Below are 19,497 nucleotides of genomic sequence, written 5' to 3' on the forward strand. Positions count from 1 at the left end.
GATGACGAGACGATGCATTTAATTTCATTTCCAAACAATCAAGCATCAACGAGCTGTGTGCTACATTCTCTCCTCTCTGTGTGGGAAACTGTATGTCATCGCAACATGTGACATAATGGACCGATCAGAGCAGCAACAATTCCTGATGTGGGCGTGGCATGTGTTGCAGACCTGTCGCCAACAGCACAATGCGTCGGTCATGTGAATCAACGTGGCAGTTGTCGCTCACGCCAACGCGGGAGTAGAAAGAAGCCTAAAAAGAAGCCTTTCACTGAGTAGGTTGAGATTCACACATTTCAGAAAAGCTCTCTCAAAGATTCATTTTCAGAACTAGGCAGTTAACAAAATATTTACTTGGTATTTAATTTCACATTTGATGGGTTGCATGCATTCGAGAGACCCACCTATTTTTTGTGTACAAATGATAGAGGCATTTTCCACTTTAATTAATTGCATGGCTCATTTCCCAGGTCATGCGTTCGCCTTTCTTAACATTGCAGCAATTTTTGGTTCTATCATTAAAATCAAACTTTTCCTCCAAACTAGTACCCTTTTTGGTGGCATTGCAAAAAGCCATAAACTAAACATAAAATCCCCCCAAAAAAGGAACACGTCTCCTGACATTTTTGGGTTGAATTTAAAAACTGCAACTTCAGGGTTTCTTGACTTTGGACGTTTCACTGTATTCAGCAGAGCTGGGCATTCCGTCTATGTGACAGACCGGTCCGTCTATCCGCCTATTACGGACGCCCTTTTGCTGACGGTTGACGAACGACGGGAAAAAAATTTAAATAGACGGACTAAGCATAGTCGGAAGCCCATGTATTAAATCCGTCTTTTGTCTGTAGTCCGTCTTTAGTCTATTTTTCGCGACGAGGCTTCGATGGCCGCGGCAAGGAGAAATAGTGAGTTGTTGTTGCTTGGGCAACAGATTTGAATGAGGGAGCAGGCTGTGAACAGGCTTCAATGACGCAGAGATTCACTGTGAGTCACCCTTTCTGTTCAAATATCGGCTATTGAAGTTTGCCGTCGGAATCGCTGACTGAAGCCCATTTAAAATCAGCGGCGGACCGGCCTATAGGCGGGTACTATTTTTTTCGCCCCGGAAAAAAGGCGAATGACAGATGACAGACGGGTACCCATAACGGATGCTTTTTTAAGTCAAATGCCCAGCAATGGTATTCAGAGTATATACTGTACATATTTCTTTAGGAGCACAGTGTTAATTATTAAGTAAAAGGCACGTTGCGAAAGGTGGAATAGTAGTACAAGTTGCCTCCCCTTAATCCACCCCTGTGAACTTGTAATTGTGGGAAATCAAAGCGGGAGCAGGCCACATGCAGATTCTAACACTGACACAAAGTGACAGGTTCCGAGGCATTCAGTGACACCATCGCCTCCCCCCAACTCCCCTCATTGGCCTTGGCGGACTATTTGACCCTGCCGTGATCAGAGGGCTCACCAGCAGTAAGGCCTGGCCCAAATCGGCTCTCAGATAAGGGCCTCCAGTAACATATGCAAATGAGGCATAAATGAATACACAAAGAGGCCCGGTGGCAGAAAACTGCACCTTGTTAGTCGACACCTGGATAACATGAAAGAAATTTGAGTTACCTGTTGGTACTAGTATCCATCTGTTACTAAGACATGTCTGGTTCAGTTGTGAGTCACTTGTGAATCAGTTAATATACTATATTAAGATGAGTGCTGACAGTACAACCTCTTTTCAATTATGTCTTTATGTCTGTAATTAAAACAGTTTCAAGCGGAAGGGAAGAAAAGACTGATTGATTGATTGATTGTTTGATTGATTGATTGATTCATGGATTGATTGGAAATTAAAACATTTCAGCAGTAATGATAAAAATAGCGGATTGTAAATCTATGTACGTACTTATATCTACATGATTTTTTGTGTGGGGTGGGGCTGGGCAATCTGGACCAAATTTCATCATCTATCTAATAAATCTCAAAAACGATATTAACATGGTTTGGTGAAAATCAAGCTTTTTTTTTAACAAAAAGCAAAATGAATCCAAAAGGATGTAATAAATAGGAATGGGTGTGGGCCGATAGCAGCCTTATTTTCAAGTACTCACAACGGCGGCCGATACAAATGTTTTTTTCAAGTGAACTGCATCCATGTCAATTCTCTTATATGACTATTAAGATGCAATTTCTGTATGTACATATATGTTCATATATAAAGTTTATTGTCAGGTTTTGAATGCATTATTAGTGTGTTTTACCAAAATGTTTATTTGCTGTAACTAAATTTCCGCATGGCTAAGAGTGCTTGTCTCTTTTGAATTCCATCCATGTCCTCTCATGTTCTCATTAATATGCAGTCTTTGTAAGTATATGTATATTCAGGGGTGCACATCATTTTTTTCATGCGGTCCTCGCATGAGTACCAAGACATAGTGGTCCAACGGATCACATAAGTCACGGTTTGGATCGGTCACGGATTTTGAGTCACGGATCGGATTGTTTTTTGTATGAGCAAACAAAAAAAAAAGCTAAACTTTGTCTTCATTTATTTTATAAAACGCTTTTGCCCATAAAATAATTAATAATAATCAACTCCTAATGTCTAATATGGCCGTTTAGGATTCAAGAACACAAGTTTACGCAATTTGGTAAGTGCTGCAGTGCATACATTTCAAAGTATCCTGCCAGACATTTTGAGCTGAATGTTATTAGGCAAAAATGTTGTTATAAATTAAATGAAGACAATGTTTTATTTTATTTTTGTTTTCATACTGAAAACTTGAAGTGCACTTTAAGGCACCTGGACAGCACATTACAAAGTAATCTGGGTCCACAATAGAAAAAGTTTAACAAAAAAAAAGCAGCAGCTGTTGAACTACCAGCCAATGATAACAGCTGCCATATAATGACAGCGTAATTAACCAGCGGTTTGTTCGTGTCCTAAATTAGCGACTGAATACGATTTCAAGAGAGCATTGTGTTGGTGTTTGTAGCAAGCGTTAGAACTGCAGCATGCCGATACGTAGAAAACGGAAGTCAAGTTAGCCGTTACCCCACCACGCGGGCCAAATTCAAAGTAAAAGTTTACGAAGGCTATTGTGTTGGCATTAATGACTCAATGTATTATTTGGTAAGCTTTATTTTGAAGTTAGCCTTTGTGGAGGCGGTCTGTTTGTTGAGTATGTTTGCAAAACGCTCTTGTACATGCAACTAACGTGATCTTGAGGGTACCTGCATTCAATTTCCTCTGCTGAATGCGAACTAATCACGTTGCCTTAATGTGAACGCGCAGTTTTTTCACCAACCATTCTGCGGATCGTGCCCATCCTGAACCGATGCTTGATCCCTACCAATCAAAGATGATTCGTTGGACTGCACCATTAGTGTGTACAGGTACGCATCAGTAATTTCTGTTGCGCATGCGTACCTGCATACCAATTGTGCACCCCTGCGTATACTCATCAGAGGTGGGCATTTTACAAAATTTAGTCACTCGCAGTGATCTGTGATCTGAGCACCATTATATCATCCACTTCTGGAGGTTTGCGTGCAGGTCTTTATAAATGTACTTTGCACACTTTGAATCATCTGTATGGACGCCAGTGAGTCCATTTGCAATTCCGCAATGTCAAAGATTGTGTGACTGTTGCATGCTGATTTTAAAGGGAATAAGGGGGGCCGCTTCCAATTGGCCGGGAAGCTACTCAGCTGTGTTCACACCCACAATGGCACAAACTAGGACTGAATAATTATGGAAAATAATCTAATTGCAATGTTTATCCCCCAAATTGCGATTGCAACATGAGATGCGATTTTTTTTCTTCAAGGTCCTTTTCTAATGTATGTATGTATGTAATTATTTGATATACTGATATTTTCCGGACTATACGTCGCTCCGGAATACAAGTCGCACCAGCCATAAAATGCATAATACGGAAGAAAAAAACATATATAAGTTGCACTGGAGTATAAATCGTCCCCCCCCCTCCACCCCGCCTCCGAATCCAAGTTGTCTCTGTCGCGTAACGCAAATATAAATGTGTCCATATAAATCAAATTAATAAAATTGTGCGCTTAGTACACATCATTTCCACCGAGCTACGATGGTAACATTTAGCTAACATCCACACATGTAGCATTACAAGAAAGTTACGGTAAGATAACTTTAAACTCACCAAAACAGTCGTAGATCGATTAGATAAGTCTTTTATTTATCGCCGACAATGTAGAATGTTTCCAAGTCTCCAAAAGTATTTTTTTATTCAGTCATAATTATCTGTTCTCTCCTCCGCTCTCGTGCGTGCGTGTGTGTGTGGCTGGCTGATGATGCAAGACCGTGCACTGCCAGGCACGGTGCCTTTTAAAGGAACAGTACACTATTTTGTACAGATGTATTGATAGACAGTCAAATTGTCTTTTTATCATACTATTTTAATTACTTATTTAACACAATATTAGATTTTAACCGTTTAAATTGTTCATGCATTTTAATAACTTTTAGGATTTATCTTTATTTTCTTTATGTGGGTTAAAATAACATGTGAAATGATAATAATGTGTTAATACTTTCACACATAAGACGCTCCGGAGTATAAGTCACACCCCCGGCCAAACTATGAAAAAAACGTGACTTATAGTCCTGATAATACGGTATTGAAAAGGAACATAATGAAGTAAACATTGGCAAGATTTTGACTTTTTTTTTTACATATACACCGTCAGGAAGAAGTAGACAAGCGAACCGCAGCAACAATTGTTCATGCTGTGCATGACAGTAGCGTGCCGCCAATGCAGTGGTAAGGCCAACTGCAAAATAAACCTTACATTACCAAATAATATAAGGACATTAATGCTATGGTACGCTTTTAACTCATTCACTGCCATTGACAAATTTGCTTATCTTTTCACAGTCGAGCCATTTAATCCCAGGAATTTATTTATATATATTTTTTTCTATTTTTTTCAAACATCAGTCTAAAAGAGGGTCTGAAAATGTCCGGTAGTGAATGGGTTCATTTGAAGTTGTTCTCGGCAGCGTGTCGGGATGTAATGGTTGACTTGACTCGTCTTCCTGTGTTTGGGGCGGCAAAAACTGTTGCTACCGACGTCAACAACACAACGTCGTCCTGAAATAACATTCAATCACTAATTAAAAAAGAACTTAATTGCGTATTGTATGTATTGTTATGTGTTTAGAGGCGGCTCATATTGCCCCATATTGGCTGGCGACTGGCGAGTGCCGTCGGATTACTTTTCGAGGCAGTTTAACAGATGGAAATGACTGCACTTTATACTGACAGCCTGACAGTTGTCGTTCTTACTGATAACTTTTGAACAAAACAAGTGTGTTGTTTTAGCTGGCAAAATTGCTACTGTGCTTCTGACGTCACTTTGTCTCATAGACAAAAATCTATGGGGAGAGTTTTGTTGAAAATGTCACTGTTTCTAGAGAGGAAAAGAGTATGCTGCTATGCATGTAAAAATGACATCAGTACTAAAGTGCCCCCCCCAAAAGACTCTGTAGTGATTTAAGGGCTTTTTTGTGATTAGATTTACGACAAATTGTCCTGCCCCCTTTTGGGGCGTGCCTCATGTTATGTTTTCAGTCTCATCGGTCTACGTCACGGGAGGGAGGCAAGCGTGGTAATATTTCTCGCTTTGTCAGTTCTGTTGTCTAAAACGGCGACCGATCGCCATCAAAATGCAAATGCACATTACTACTCTTGTCCACTTCAACCTGTGAAAGTCTTAAAGTGTTTTGCACAATAGTTTCGATTTATTGACATAAAACGTGATCTCACCTGATTACCTCCACAAAATCAAAAATACCGTGGCGATCGCTTCTCCACTTACACAGGCTGAAGCGGACAAGAGCATGAATGCGCACACGAACCCCGACTGGTTTCATTTCGGACATTTAGCTAAGCTAAATTTGTGTCAACTCTCAGGAGGGAGACGGCGGCTTGCAGCGAGCAGCAGGCAGATTGGATTTTTATATCCCCCCTCTTCCCTCTAGTGAATACCAGTAATTCGTCCACTTCTTTCCCAACAGTAGGATAACGGCACGGCTAACAGCAACAACTAGCTTCAGGCCGTTAAAACAAAAGGCTTTAGCACAACAACATTAGCTCCTTACTGTCCGCGCAGCGTGTGGAGGTGATCATGAGCCTGCGTCTTCATGTCGCGGGGTTACCTCCCAAGCAGTCACGTGCGGTGTCCGACACTGCTTGCAGCCGCCACCTTCTGCCCAAGTGAAGCGGCGTGAGAGTGAGGTAAGCCCTCATCAAACAAGCGCCAATGTTCAGGGAACAAAAAGTTCTAGCGAGGCTGACTGCACAGCCGAGTGTGGCCGCATTGGAACGTACCGTTTCGGCTGGTACGTTCCAAATTGGACGGCGTGTTGTAGGTCGAAAAACTGGGGCCATTCCTCATCCAAATAAATGTGCACATCTACTCATTTCCACACTCATTTCCACTTCAGTCGCTGTAAAAATCCGGACTGGTGTTTAATGCCTCGCCCGTCCTAACCGTGATCAGCAAAGAAGCTGTGTTTTTTTGGGGTTTTTTTTTTAAGCAAAGAAGCAGTGTGCGCTCGTTCCAGCATAAATAAAATGTAGCTCTGCTCACTTCCACATTTCCTCATTCTCATATAAATCATCGCCGTTGTTTTGGACGTTATAAGCAATGAAAGTACAATGATTTCCAATGGAGAGTTTGTAATTGGCCCCTCCTGTGACACCGACCGAACAAGGATAGAACGGCCATTCTCCTCATTAACAAGAGGCGTTATTCATGGAGTTACTTATTTCCTAATTTCTCCAAAATTAATGGATAAAATAAAAAATGGCAACTCTTTTCATTTTCCTCATCAAAAAATATATAAAATGAACGTGTTAGTGAAAACATGGCCATCCCGGCCGGCCGCACCGTCCCTTTAAGTATAAAATGTTGATTATCTAAAATGAAAACTAGTTGCTCGTTTATTATTAAAGTGGAAATCAAATGGAAATCAACCCATGTGATAGAACATATTTTTTGCAAAAATATGTTCCCAGCAGGCCCACTAGTTGAAACACGGCATTCTGATTAATATTGCATTTGTGGAATATGAGTTAAGCAGCAAAATCCACCCGTTTTTAGCCATCTCAGCTACACAAAACAGGTTAGCTGTGATTGGCCGTTACCTGAGCCCTGAGCAACTGTGATGTAATTTTCAGTCAACAGAAGTGACAAAATGGCCGCCCCCGGAGATGGCTAAAAATGGGTGGAATAACTCATATTTTCAATTTAGTGCCATCTAGTGGTGAACTAATACTACAGAATGTAATGACCTAAGTTTGAAGCGCGTGCAGTTTGTGCCTCAGAGAGACCACACGCGCAATATAAAATCAACGCTGTTACTCAAAACAACTTTGCAGCTTTATGGACAATTGTCAATCTCCCTCCCAAGCATTTCCCCCTGCCCCTGCCATATTGAGCTTTTGATGACGTATATCCCGGGTACATGCGACCTGGCCATTCAGACGGCGTTCACATTGCAAAAAATCTGATATAGGCCATTATGACTGTCATAAAAAAATTGATACAGGTCACAAATGGGCAAAAAAATCCGATTTGGGTCGCATTTGCCAACAGTCTGAATGTAGCCAAAGTCACGCTGGGATGTGTCAGTTGTGTCGTGTCTGCTGGACGTTTTCTGCATGCAAAGAGTTAAAAAAAACATGTTTACATTAAATTATGTTCCATTTTAGTTCTATGGTCCATACTTTCCATTGATTTTCTTTTTCAATTCAAAAGTGATCAATGATTTCATCATTAAAATATCTTAATGTGCATATATCCTATTCACTTCAATAGGCAGGAAATTAAGTGAAGCACTGCACACTTCGTGATTCCAACACGTACACATTCAATGCTGGCTGGCAGTTAGCGCATGCAATCACACAAGAGATGTTGCTGTTTGTTTTTCTATCGCCAGTAAACATGTTTTATCACACGCATATTGCACCTGCTGATGTTCAACAGTCTGTCTAATATATTTAAATAGATAGTGTGTAGAATTTAGTGCCATCTAGTGGTGAACTAATACTACAGAATGTAACGACCTAAGTTTGAAGCGCGTGCATTTTGTGCCTCAGAGAAACCACACGTCGCAGGCCTACCACCAATTTCTTCAGCATAGGTACAAGCAAAATAAGAATTAAATGTTATCACAAATGACTTCTAGTATTCCCTCAAGTGACAAATTGTAAGTGCATTACATTTGTTACAGGAAGAAAAACGTTGTGCAGGAAATACGTTGGCTAAGTTTGTCTCCTTCGGATACGAGTAGCAGAAAGATGGTGGCGAGACATGGCAGCCTCCTGTAGGGGAGGCACACCCTATGTAATATAATTAGAGATTACGTCACTTTTGATTATTTGATTTGATTTTTTTTTTAAAAAGTACATTGATGTGATAGAACATAGTTTTTGCATATTACTAAAATTACTAGTGGGTTGTCAAAATGACTGGACTTTGAAAAATCAAAACATTCTATATGCTGTCACTTTAATGAATAATTCGTCCACTTCTTTCCCAATTTTGATACGGATTGGTTTATTAGAAACATCAGACCTGCACTTATACCAGACAGATTTATAATTTTATAATTAGGACTTTCATAACATATTTAATACAAAGGTAAGACCAAATGCTTATTTAATTTGAAAAAACAGAGTTCAGAAAAACAACAATCCAACAACAAAGAACGTGACTAACTCATTCAGTAGCAGACATTTTTAGTCCCTCTTTTACCCTCACGTTTGAAAAAATTTGAAAAAAAATATGAATAAATTATTGGGATTGAATGGCTGGACTGTGAAAAGACACGTAAATATGTCTTTGGGATTGAATGAATTAAACATTATTTTCTTTTTCTTGCTATCACATTGATGAACAATTGATTCAAACAAAGCTTTCAAAAATTCCATACATGAAACACATTTCAATGAAGGTCAAAATTTAAATATTGCCTAATCTTGTATTTGGGATTCGTATTTTTATATCTGACTCCAGAGGAGTAGTGCCTTACCAGTCATGGACCTAATTTAATGCATTTTAAGGGTATAAAGGGCCCTTGTTTAGATGGGGGTGCCGGCATGTCATGAACCGGAAGTAGTCGTTGCGGCTATTATTCATCGCTTAAAATACATTCACCTGTAAACAACAGCACAAATCTCAGTAACGATGTTCATTTCATCTTGGTACAAGTATTTTATAGGAAACTGTCAAATCTGGTGATTTAGTTTAAAGGGGAAAAAAATATTGACTCTCAAACTGGGTCACAATCCTGTGCCCGGGGGCAGACCACCATTTCTGCGAACAACCCATACTGTATATATGTTATACAAATTTCCCCTCATTTGTACTGATTAAGGATGTCACGATATCCAAATGTCACGATACGATACTATCACGACATGAATCTCACGATACGATAATTAGCACACTATTTTGGGGAGGTTGGCGATATATAAAAAGCTCACGAGATACTGTATAAAAGCTCATGATATTGTAAAAAAAAAAAAAAAAGACCTCACAAAAAAATATTCTGTTTTTGTACATAATAACAGCATTCGCAAAGAAATAGGCTTGGCCAGTCATGCGCTCCTATTGGCGATTAGCGTAGGTCTTGAACATAGTTGGCATCAAATTAAACTGCACTAATAAACTAACCACTAGATGGTGGTGTAACTGCACATTTGGAAAACAAATAGGCTTTTAAACAATTTGCTGCCCTTAATATTGTGACATGACGACGACGATATATTGTGGCAGTTTTAATATCACGATATTGCCGATATTGTGTACTGATTAAAGTTGTCTTTCCTCCTTTGTTCTCTCCTGTTTACTCTCTGTTAATGGAGGAATCTAGTTACCGGGAAATCCACGTTTTCCTTGACAATCACGCAGTTGTTTGTGGTTCAACAAAATAATATAGTTGGCGCTTCAAAATGTTTGCCGATAAGAACACCAAAGTAGGAATGTGCGCAAGGTTTCAATTGCAGATTGTAATTGGTTTGTGATCATCCAGTTCTGGCTAGCTCAGCCATGTCACATGTGCCGCTGCACAGTGTTTGTTTTCCGGTGTTTTGCTTACTAGTGAATACCTAACACGAAACATTGAAAAATGGATTAAAATGAAAACTTGTTCATTATGTTGAATAGACTAGGCCCAGAAATGTGCCTGTGGTCTGCATCCCCGTTTGCCTGTTTAGCTATGTTTAAATTGGGAGTGTAGCACTGAATAAATCAGGTATGCAGGACATGTGCTGTCTGTACGCATACAGCACTGTACATGCACCTGGCCTGAAACGTGTTGCTGAATGCACATGCTCGCTTTACCTCTCATGTGAAAAGGTGGTAAAACCTCTGCTGGCCTTTGATAAGTTCAAACAAGGTCAGACATTTTTAGACACACGCAGTATGTCATGTTGTCATTTTTATAAACTGTTGCAAAATATATCAGTTGGAGGACACAGCCTTGGAGATGTGAGTGCTTCTTCTGACAGGGTGATCCGGAAACAGCAGCAGTGTTCATTTGGAATGAACACTGATTTTTGTGAGACTAGTAGAGAAAATTAATCTTCTGTGTACATTTATTGAACTGACTGTACTCAGCTGGATGAATAATATGGTGGATTAAAACATAAAATCCCAAACTGCTCCATATTTGGTCATAACAAGAGCTCGTTTCATTGTAGATGAGCAGTGCCCGCGTTGAAAACAGCAACTGGTTGATATTAGTGGAAGTGTGTGTATACACTTTGATGTTGATGCTTTGAAAGGGCGTGGGAATAGTCTTTGCATGCACGAGGCAGAGATGCTTCACAGGGAATATCACTAGGTTGCTTAATTGAACCTTTCTATTTATGATACCCACCACACCTCTCTGGATTCAACACATAATACCATAGCGAACGAGTGCATTATTCCCAAGGCGACCAACAGAACAAGGAGGGATTTATTACACAGTGCAGGAATCAAGAAATCCCTAGCTCATTGTATTATTCAGTGATGTAAAACCTGAAGGAGGGGGAGTTTAGAACAGAATTAGACAAGAAGATTACAGAGAAAACCCTGTGCCCATGGTGGGGTCAGCAAGAAGGATTAAAAAAAATAACTTTGATATACATTTGTTGACTGCCAGATCTCACTCAGGAGAGAAAAAGTTATCCCGAATATAGGTCACTGAAGACCGGCATTGCTACCAAGCTGACAATGTATGTCGATCATCTGCAAAACAAATACCTGATCACATAATGTTTAGCTCTAGTCAGTTCAAAAAGTAATACTATAAACCCAGAAGATGAAAATATGGAGTTTGTATACCATTTGCAGTGTATCTTTGTAACTCTATTGTGGGGAGACGTCTGTGGGAATTTTGTCCATTCATCCAGAAGAGTATTTTTGAGTTCAAACATTGATGTTGGATTAGAGCGCCTGACTCACAAGCACTTGCAGTTCATCCAAAAGGTGTTTGATGGGGTTGGAGTCCGGATTGTGTGCTCGCTTGACAAGTTCCTTCACACCTAGCATATCCATCCATGCATTACGTGGTGCATTTCGACTGCAGTAAGAACTGTCTTATGTGTTTTAACCACAGTAGCCATGGTCTAAATTTAGTTCTACCCTACGATCTGATTGGACATTGATTGGATACTTTAACGTCTTCATGAAAATTCCATACCGTCGCTGTTTTGTGAAAAATATGTATGTCCAATTTCGTTTTTTAAATTTTTATTTGCACGTTAATTGGACGATTGTAACGCGGAACCCCATTCATGTAAAAATTAGTGCTGTCAAACAATTATAATTTTTAATCGTAGTTAATTGCATTTTTTCATAGTTAACTCGTAGTTGATTGCATATTTTATTTATTTTTTTAAAAATCCCTTGATTTTTCTGTTCCATTATTTTCTTGAATTTCAATACCCTTAAAATTACTCTTAATACTCTTAAGATTGATTTTCTTATGCATATACTTTAAAGTGAAGTCAACTCATTATTTTATAAGAATATGCTCCATGCAAGGAGTCACTGATAGTGTAGTGGTACACACGCCCGAGTTGTGTGCGGGCAGCGTGGGATCAATTCCCGCTCAGTGGTGGTGTCTGTGTGTGCCCTGCGACTGGCTGGCGACCAGTTCGGGGTGTAGTCTGCCTTCGTCCGTTGTCGGCTGGGATAGGCTCCAGCACCTCCCCACCATCCTGAGCGGTTTGGAAGATGACACATGCTCCATGCAAGCCCACTAGTTGAAACAAGGCATTCTGATAAATATTGTGTTTGTGGAATAAGAGTTAATCCACCTGTTTTTCGTCATCACTGGGGGCGGCCATTTTGTCACGTCTTTCAACTGAAAATGATATCACAGTTGCTCAGGGCTCACGTAACGACCAATCACAGCTCACCTGTTTTCTGAAACTGAGCCATGATTGGTCGTTGGTCATCTGTGATGTCATTTTCAGTCCACAGAAGTAATAAAATGACTGAGATGGTAAAAAATTGATGGATTTTACAATTTAACTCAGGCCCCTCAGCCCTTTTCAAACACACACACATACACTCACACACACTCGCACGCGTGCGTCTTTCAGCTGTTAGTAAAAGCATGCTACTGAACACCAATTGATTGGCTAAAGTTGTCTTGCTTTAGAGAGAAAATATACATGACAAACACAACGCTGCATTTTAAGGGCAAACAAGGAAAGTCTTATCTAATCTAAGCAGTCTATGCAACCATAGCATATATCTGTATGTACAGTATTTATGTATATGCTGCAGCTACCTAAGATCTAAGCTAAATGTTAGCTGGAAATGTGCATTTGTGTGTTGAACCTGTTGGTTCAATGTTGCAATTAGACGTACTTAGCCGATTCTGACTTTGGGTCATGAGCCGCATCGCGTCATTCTATGGCTAGGCGTCAGCCGAATGAGCCAGGATGACCGACCCCGTGAAGGGCGACTGCTGGCACCACGGTGTCCCAGCTGCCGCGTAGCTGTGGAGATCTGTACTAATTGGCCCGCCCAAAGTCGCCGCTGCCCGGCCGGGACGAAGCGAGCCGAGGAACTGAGCGCGAGTGGGGGCGAACTAACATGCTATTGCTACGCAGCTTCGGCAGCAGGAGCCCGAGGTGGCGCGGGTGCGAGCACACTTTTTTTTTTAATCGGTCGTACTTTGTTTGTAGCTCTTCCGCGCGGAAGGAATCGAAACTTAGCACCGACATTCTAAAATCTGAACGGTTCCTGGTGAACCGGAATGATGGAACTGATTCCACTCGAATCCGGGGTTTCTGTGCCCAACCCTAAGCAAGTGACAGCCGTGCATGTGTCTGCCGAGCAATTCATTCTCATCGTCAATATTTTGAAGCAGATGTAATGCCTCCTCTACTCTAAAGTTGTTTTTTTTCAAGATACATGTATAGATCATGGTGACCAGCAGCCTTTATCAATGCAGCCGCTGGTTGCTATGGAAACCTTAATTACACGATCCAAAAAATTGACGGCGTCAAAAGGGGGTTGGATTAACTTCGAAAATAACGCGCTAAATTGACAGCTCTAGTAAAAATTAAAAAAAATAAAATAAATAGCCATAAGTGTTTTTCACAGGACATATGTGAAGATTGCCTGAAAATAAATAAGACTAAAACAACTGCAGAGGTCACAAGAGCAGAATCAGCAAATGCTTTACGATCTTGTCGTTTGAATGGTATCATTGTTACTGGATAGTTTCTGTATGCTTGCTGCTGCCACCGTTTGGATTGGAGGTGTAGTGCTGTTACTTCTGTTGCTCTCCCCCAAAAGTCATAGGTTGATTTCCCTAAAGTTTTCAGGGCCTCAGGCTGAGGCAAAAATTAAGAAATCTAAGGATCTTTCTTTTTTTTTTATTACTCTAAGTTACCTGAAACAAGATTATTTTGTTGCAAATGCACCTCGAGATCAAAAAGAGCCTTCCCCAAACCGCTTGACCTTATGTGTTTGGTAAGTCAGCAACTCAGTAGGATGTAGGCGGAGAACTGTGTTGGGCCCTATTGACCTATCTTTGGCCCTGTTAGTATGGAAAAATAGAGTGTTACATTTCCTTCCAAGGAGACAAGACAGGATGAGTGTGGCGTGATCAGCGAAGTATGTGTCACACACTCTAGAAAGATGGAAAACACTTCTCCCATAAAAAAAAAGTGTCAGAACTTTTTGAGCCCTCATCAAGTTTCTTGGGAGTCATTGAAGCCCAGCCGAGTAATTGTCTTTCGTGGATCTATCAAAACACCACATGTCTATAAATTAGAACGTTTTTAGACTCCTCTAGACCCCTACTGTGTGATGATTGAATCGCATGTTGCTTTTTAAAATGGAATGCCTTCTGAAATGTGTGTCATCTCTGTTATGGAAAGGAGCTGCACTCAGTGACAAGTTCTTTAATTTAGCTCAACTCAGTCAACTCTAGTTTTAATATAGTGGCTGAAGGAATAGTACAAAGATACAGGAGTCTGAAACTTATGCTTTAACATTTTAGAGAAGATACAGAAGTCTGAAACTACATCTTAAGACAGCCCAAAGTTTAAGGTTAAGAGTTTGTAGACTACAGTAAATCAAGACTAAATGTAATGAGGACCGCAAATCATTAAAGCAGTAGCCCAGTATGTGCTAATTTTACCTTAAAATAACCTCTTTGAAATCATTGGGATGGTACATGGCTGGTAATAAAGAGAGTAGTGTCTCCCTCGATTACCTTCTTTAGTGATCAAAAAGATTTTGGTCTCACATAGAACACTCATCATGAGGCAGTTGTCACTTCTCAGAATTCTTTGCAGTGCTTGCACAGATTTGGCTGCATCTGTTATTTGTGTTTGTGCTTTATTACTGCATGCAGTTGTTTGTTCATGTCCTATTGTGTTTGGTGCTGGATGGCTGGTACATTATTTGTCATGAATAAAATAATCCTTTTCAAAGTGAAATTGTTTAATTGCCTGCAGGACACATGGTGATCCCTCACGCCATATCTGTTCTAATCACCAGATTCTGGATTTTTCCATCGTGGCAGAAGACTGTGTTCTACTGAGTGCCATTTTTAGGAGTTGTTTTTGTATTCCAACAGGGAAGCATTAGAATCTTGGACAAATTTGTAGCAGTTTGTAACAGTGCTTGAAACCTCAGTATGGGTAAAAAATGATACAGCATATAATTATTTTTAGGGTTGTCCCGATCACATTTTTTTTGACCCCAAGTCCCAGTCGAAGTTACTTGATTTTGAGAATCTGCCGTTATGAGTCTTGGTCCAATACCTCTGTGATGCAATGAAGAAGAAAAAAAAGACTACGTCCAAGTTGTATCAATTATCTTAATTCTTTTAAATGTATCTTTGTAAATGACCGAAAATCAAAGAAGTAAGCTATTTTATTCTTGAGTGTAGAAATTAAGAACATTTAAAAAACAGCATTAGCCGATTCCGATCAACTGGAAATTTCGTGATTGGCCCCGATTTCCGATCATGTTTATCAGATACGGACAACCCTAGTTATTTTTACCATTTTGCATGCTAGTCAGAGGAGTTACAGCCTTATGTAATGCAGTATCTTAAATAATTGGAGAATTCCCCATCGGTGAACACTTTATGGTTCACCGACGCCATTCGTCCTCAACCTTTTTTTCCAGCATGGACCGGTTCGCGGTATTTCCGATTTTTCACAGGCTAGCAACCATTTGTGGACAAGGGTTCACCTGGCTGATTGACAAGTGTGGGTGGGGATGCCATCGAGATGTATATTCACCACTACAATAAAAAAGACAATAACGACATTTATTTTTTGGTTTGTAATTTCTGGTTTTGTACACAAGTGCCAGGAATTATATAATTATTTATATATATATATATATATATATATATATATATATATATATATTTGTATATATATATATATATATATATATATACATATATATATATACATATATATACATATATATATATATATATATATATATATATATATATATATATATATATATATATATATATATATATAGCCCTTGAAACATCATGCTTATCAGCCTGAAATAGTTGTTTAAAGTCACATTCATGACTGGTACGTATATTTGTCCTTTTTATTGGCTCGATATATATATCGATAGGTTCAGTGACCTTATCCTTTTGTGCAGGGCTTTCATGTGTTTTCCTGGACAGCTGTTTCCACGGCATAGCTCTCAAGCTTTTTATCTCCGCGTCAAGCTCACTTAGGCACCTAATCTGTACTAATACCCGCCGAATTAGTGATGAGGACAGGGGGGTAAACTGCCCACACTTTTTCAGTCCAAAGCGGAAACCAAAATTCTAGATTTAACAGAAACTTATTGTACTAAATTAATCACGCGGAATAATTTAGTGTCATCTTTGATTTCTATTTCGGCAGCATATACTGATATTTTGGACTCATAAGCATGCCTGGCCTAGTTAGATGTGGTATTAAGTTACACAGTACATGTAGAACATTTGATACTCAATGTCAGAATAATGTGCAGTCATGCGTCACTTGCACACACAGGCTTTTGTCAATAGGCTAAAAGGGTATATTTTTTCAAAAATACAAATAAAGGCATATTTTCCAATTAAAAACAGCAGACCTCGATATATTTTGTGTAAAGAAATACAAATTCGTTTTCCATAAGTATTTAACTATAGCACGCGGACATATCCAGTGATGTTATTCTCTTTTGCTCTTTTTTGGGCATTGTACTTTGTTTCCCATTCGAGGTACTGTTCTGTGCCACCACCAGCTTTCGTGTTTACATTTCCTTTCCAAAGCATTAGAAAACATTTAAATAAACTACCACAAAACAAAAATATAATCAAGGCCTGTTGTTTTGTGGTAGTCGAGGCCTGCTGCTTGAAAACCAGATGATACTTGATTCAGACCTTTCTAATGAGCTTCTTGAAGATAGCTCTGAAATATTTTCAAATGGAAGTGTGACCTGCTTTTGTTATGTTGCTTCCATCTGTACTAAACAAGCTGTCGTCTTGTCATGATCTCCAAAAGGACAGTGATCTAATCAGCTTAGATTGCCTGCTTTAGCAGGTGACCCTAGACACTTGTGCATATCAAAGCGCCCAAAGGTCGAGGACAGGTTATCCTAACCTATCTTTTATGATCGAGACTGTATAGAATAGATGGCGTCTCTGCTGCTTGTCCTTCTTACCTTTACACAGTTGCTAAATTCAGTCTCCGGTCCCATACTGTAGATTTGCAGCGTTGATCTTGACGTTGGGATCTGAGAGAGTTCAGACCATCATCCTTGATAGTGTGATCGTGAGCTTTGAGTGTGTTCCTTGATTCCTATTATTGTGGAAGGGATTTTGCATGAATTTGCATGCGGACTAATGGCTGTCAGGACGATTCAACTGGCGCTCCCTGCCCAGGCCAGTGTTTTTTGAACCATCAGGCCCGCACAGGCAATAGCATCAGGCCCACAGAGAGGGGGGAGAAAGAGAAAAGGGCTCGGCAGCCAGTTGAACTACTGGCATGGTGAGCTTGCCCTAAAAGAGCACATGCCTCCGTGCACAATTATCCAGTGTATGGAAACAACTCCCCCACCCTCAACACACACAGACAATAGTTTGACCAACACAACTATAAATGGAAGATGAAAAACAAAAGTAGGACAAAGAGCGTCAGAATGTAAAATCAAGTCACTGATATGGGATTGACATTTATCTCCTCCAACTGAGTTTATGGTATTACAGATGAGCATATGCTCAAGTATCCCCAAGGAGAGTCTTAAAATGAACACAGCACATCGGCGCATGTCAGCTGGTATTGTGCAAATTAGCGTGATATCATCACTATCACAAAGATTAATGCAGCGGAAATTGTTATTCTGCATTGCCTCGTCTTTGTTTTGCAGGCTACTTCAGCGTCTTGGCAGTTGTACTGAGGACAGACAACAACTCGCCGTGGACAGATGAGTTTGACAGTAAGAACCATGACGAAAAATGAATTGTCCTGTATTCAACGCGTGCCGTGACATCACATCTTTTTGTCGACTGCAGGAATTGAGTTGTCGTGTTTGATCGACTCGATTTCCACGAACAATCCTAGAATTGAGTGGAAAAAGATTAAAGCGGAGGGACCAAGCTATGTGTACTTTAACAAGAAAGTTTCAGGTAAATTAATCAGACACAAACAAAAGTAGAAGACTGTGTCTCACTACTTATTCACTGACAAATGACATTGGTCTTTATGTCCTTCTTTGTGCAGGTGACTTGGAGAACCGAGCAGTGATCAGAGAACCTGCCACATTAGTGATAACCAACGCAACCCGATTGGACACGGCAAAATATCGTTGCGAGGTCACAGCTGCTGACGACATGAAGTCCTTTGACGAGATTGTGATTGACCTTGTTGTTCGAGGTACAGTATTCTAAAACAGTGGTTCCCAACCTTTTCTGACTTGTGTACCTCCAATTCTTTTTTGTCACACCATAAGCACCCCTTCAGTCATACGTAACACAACTGATTACACTGCACAAAAAATTGTACCTACATTTTTGATTCATGATTAATATTGCGTTTGTGGAATATAAGTTAAGCAAAATCCACCTGTTTTTGTCCATCCCAGGGGCCGGCCATTTTGTCACTTTTGTCGACTGAAAATGACATCGTAGTTGCTCAGGGCACAAGTAACGACCAATCACGGCTCAGCTTCAGAAAACAGGAGAGCCGTGAAATGGCCGCTCCCTGAGATGGCTAAAAACGGGTGGATTTTCCTATATTCCATAAACGCAATATCAATCAGAATGCCCTGATTCAACTAGTTGGCCCGCATAGAACATATTCTTGAAAAAAAATATGTTTGGGTTGACTTCCCCTCAACAAGAATAATATTCAGACCCACTATAGCAGTTCTACTTTCTTTTCATCAGTCATCTAAGCTTTAATGAGACACTTGAGCTAATGTGTGGCTCTTGTGATTTTGGCGCAGCTGTGCCACAGGTTATTGATCTTAGAAATAAACGATTAAATGTTTCCATCTACCCCCCTGGTTGAGAAACACCCCTCGAAATGACCTGTGCTTCTGATTTTCCTGTAAAGGTCTTTAAGGATGTAGACTTCAAGTGATATAAATATGACAGCACAGCAAGATTATTCCAAATTTAGGCTAATAATAACACGATTATTTTGCCCTTAAAAGAGAGACCTTGCCCGGTGAGTTCACACTTTGGATGCGGTAAGATGACACCGTGTTGTAGGTCGCACCAAGCCTTTGGCATACATGTGAGGATGTGTTGTGACCAGACTAGACCCAGCCAGCTGCAAAGGCATGTTCTGGGCTATAAGGGGAAACCTCTGAAACTGCATCTGCTCTGAATTGCAGTGCTAAAGAAAGCAAGCGCCACATGTTTTGGTGGCATTTTTTGGCATCACTCAAAAATCAAGTTCCCCATCTGAACCGTGAACGATAAGCATGCGCCAT

The 19,497-nt window shown here is 40.0% G+C and overlaps 1 protein-coding gene across 1 annotated transcript in view; it reads left to right on the plus strand.

Moving 5' to 3' along the window:
- LOC147132893 (junctional adhesion molecule 3B-like) overlaps nucleotides 1–19,497 on the plus strand; it is a 51,038-nt gene that overhangs the window by 21,313 nt on the left and 10,228 nt on the right. The window contains exons 2-4 of the mRNA XM_086013021.1: nucleotides 17,929–17,997; nucleotides 18,074–18,187; nucleotides 18,282–18,434. Coding sequence (XP_085869147.1) covers nucleotides 17,929–17,997; nucleotides 18,074–18,187; nucleotides 18,282–18,434 — 336 coding nt within the window. The remainder of the gene's footprint in view (nucleotides 1–17,928; nucleotides 17,998–18,073; nucleotides 18,188–18,281; nucleotides 18,435–19,497) is intronic.

The sequence above is a fragment of the Filicampus tigris genome, chromosome 17 (assembly GCF_054856515.1).
Source record: "Filicampus tigris isolate MCC_2025a chromosome 17, RoL_Ftig_1.0, whole genome shotgun sequence".
NCBI lineage: Eukaryota > Metazoa > Chordata > Actinopteri > Syngnathiformes > Syngnathidae > Filicampus > Filicampus tigris.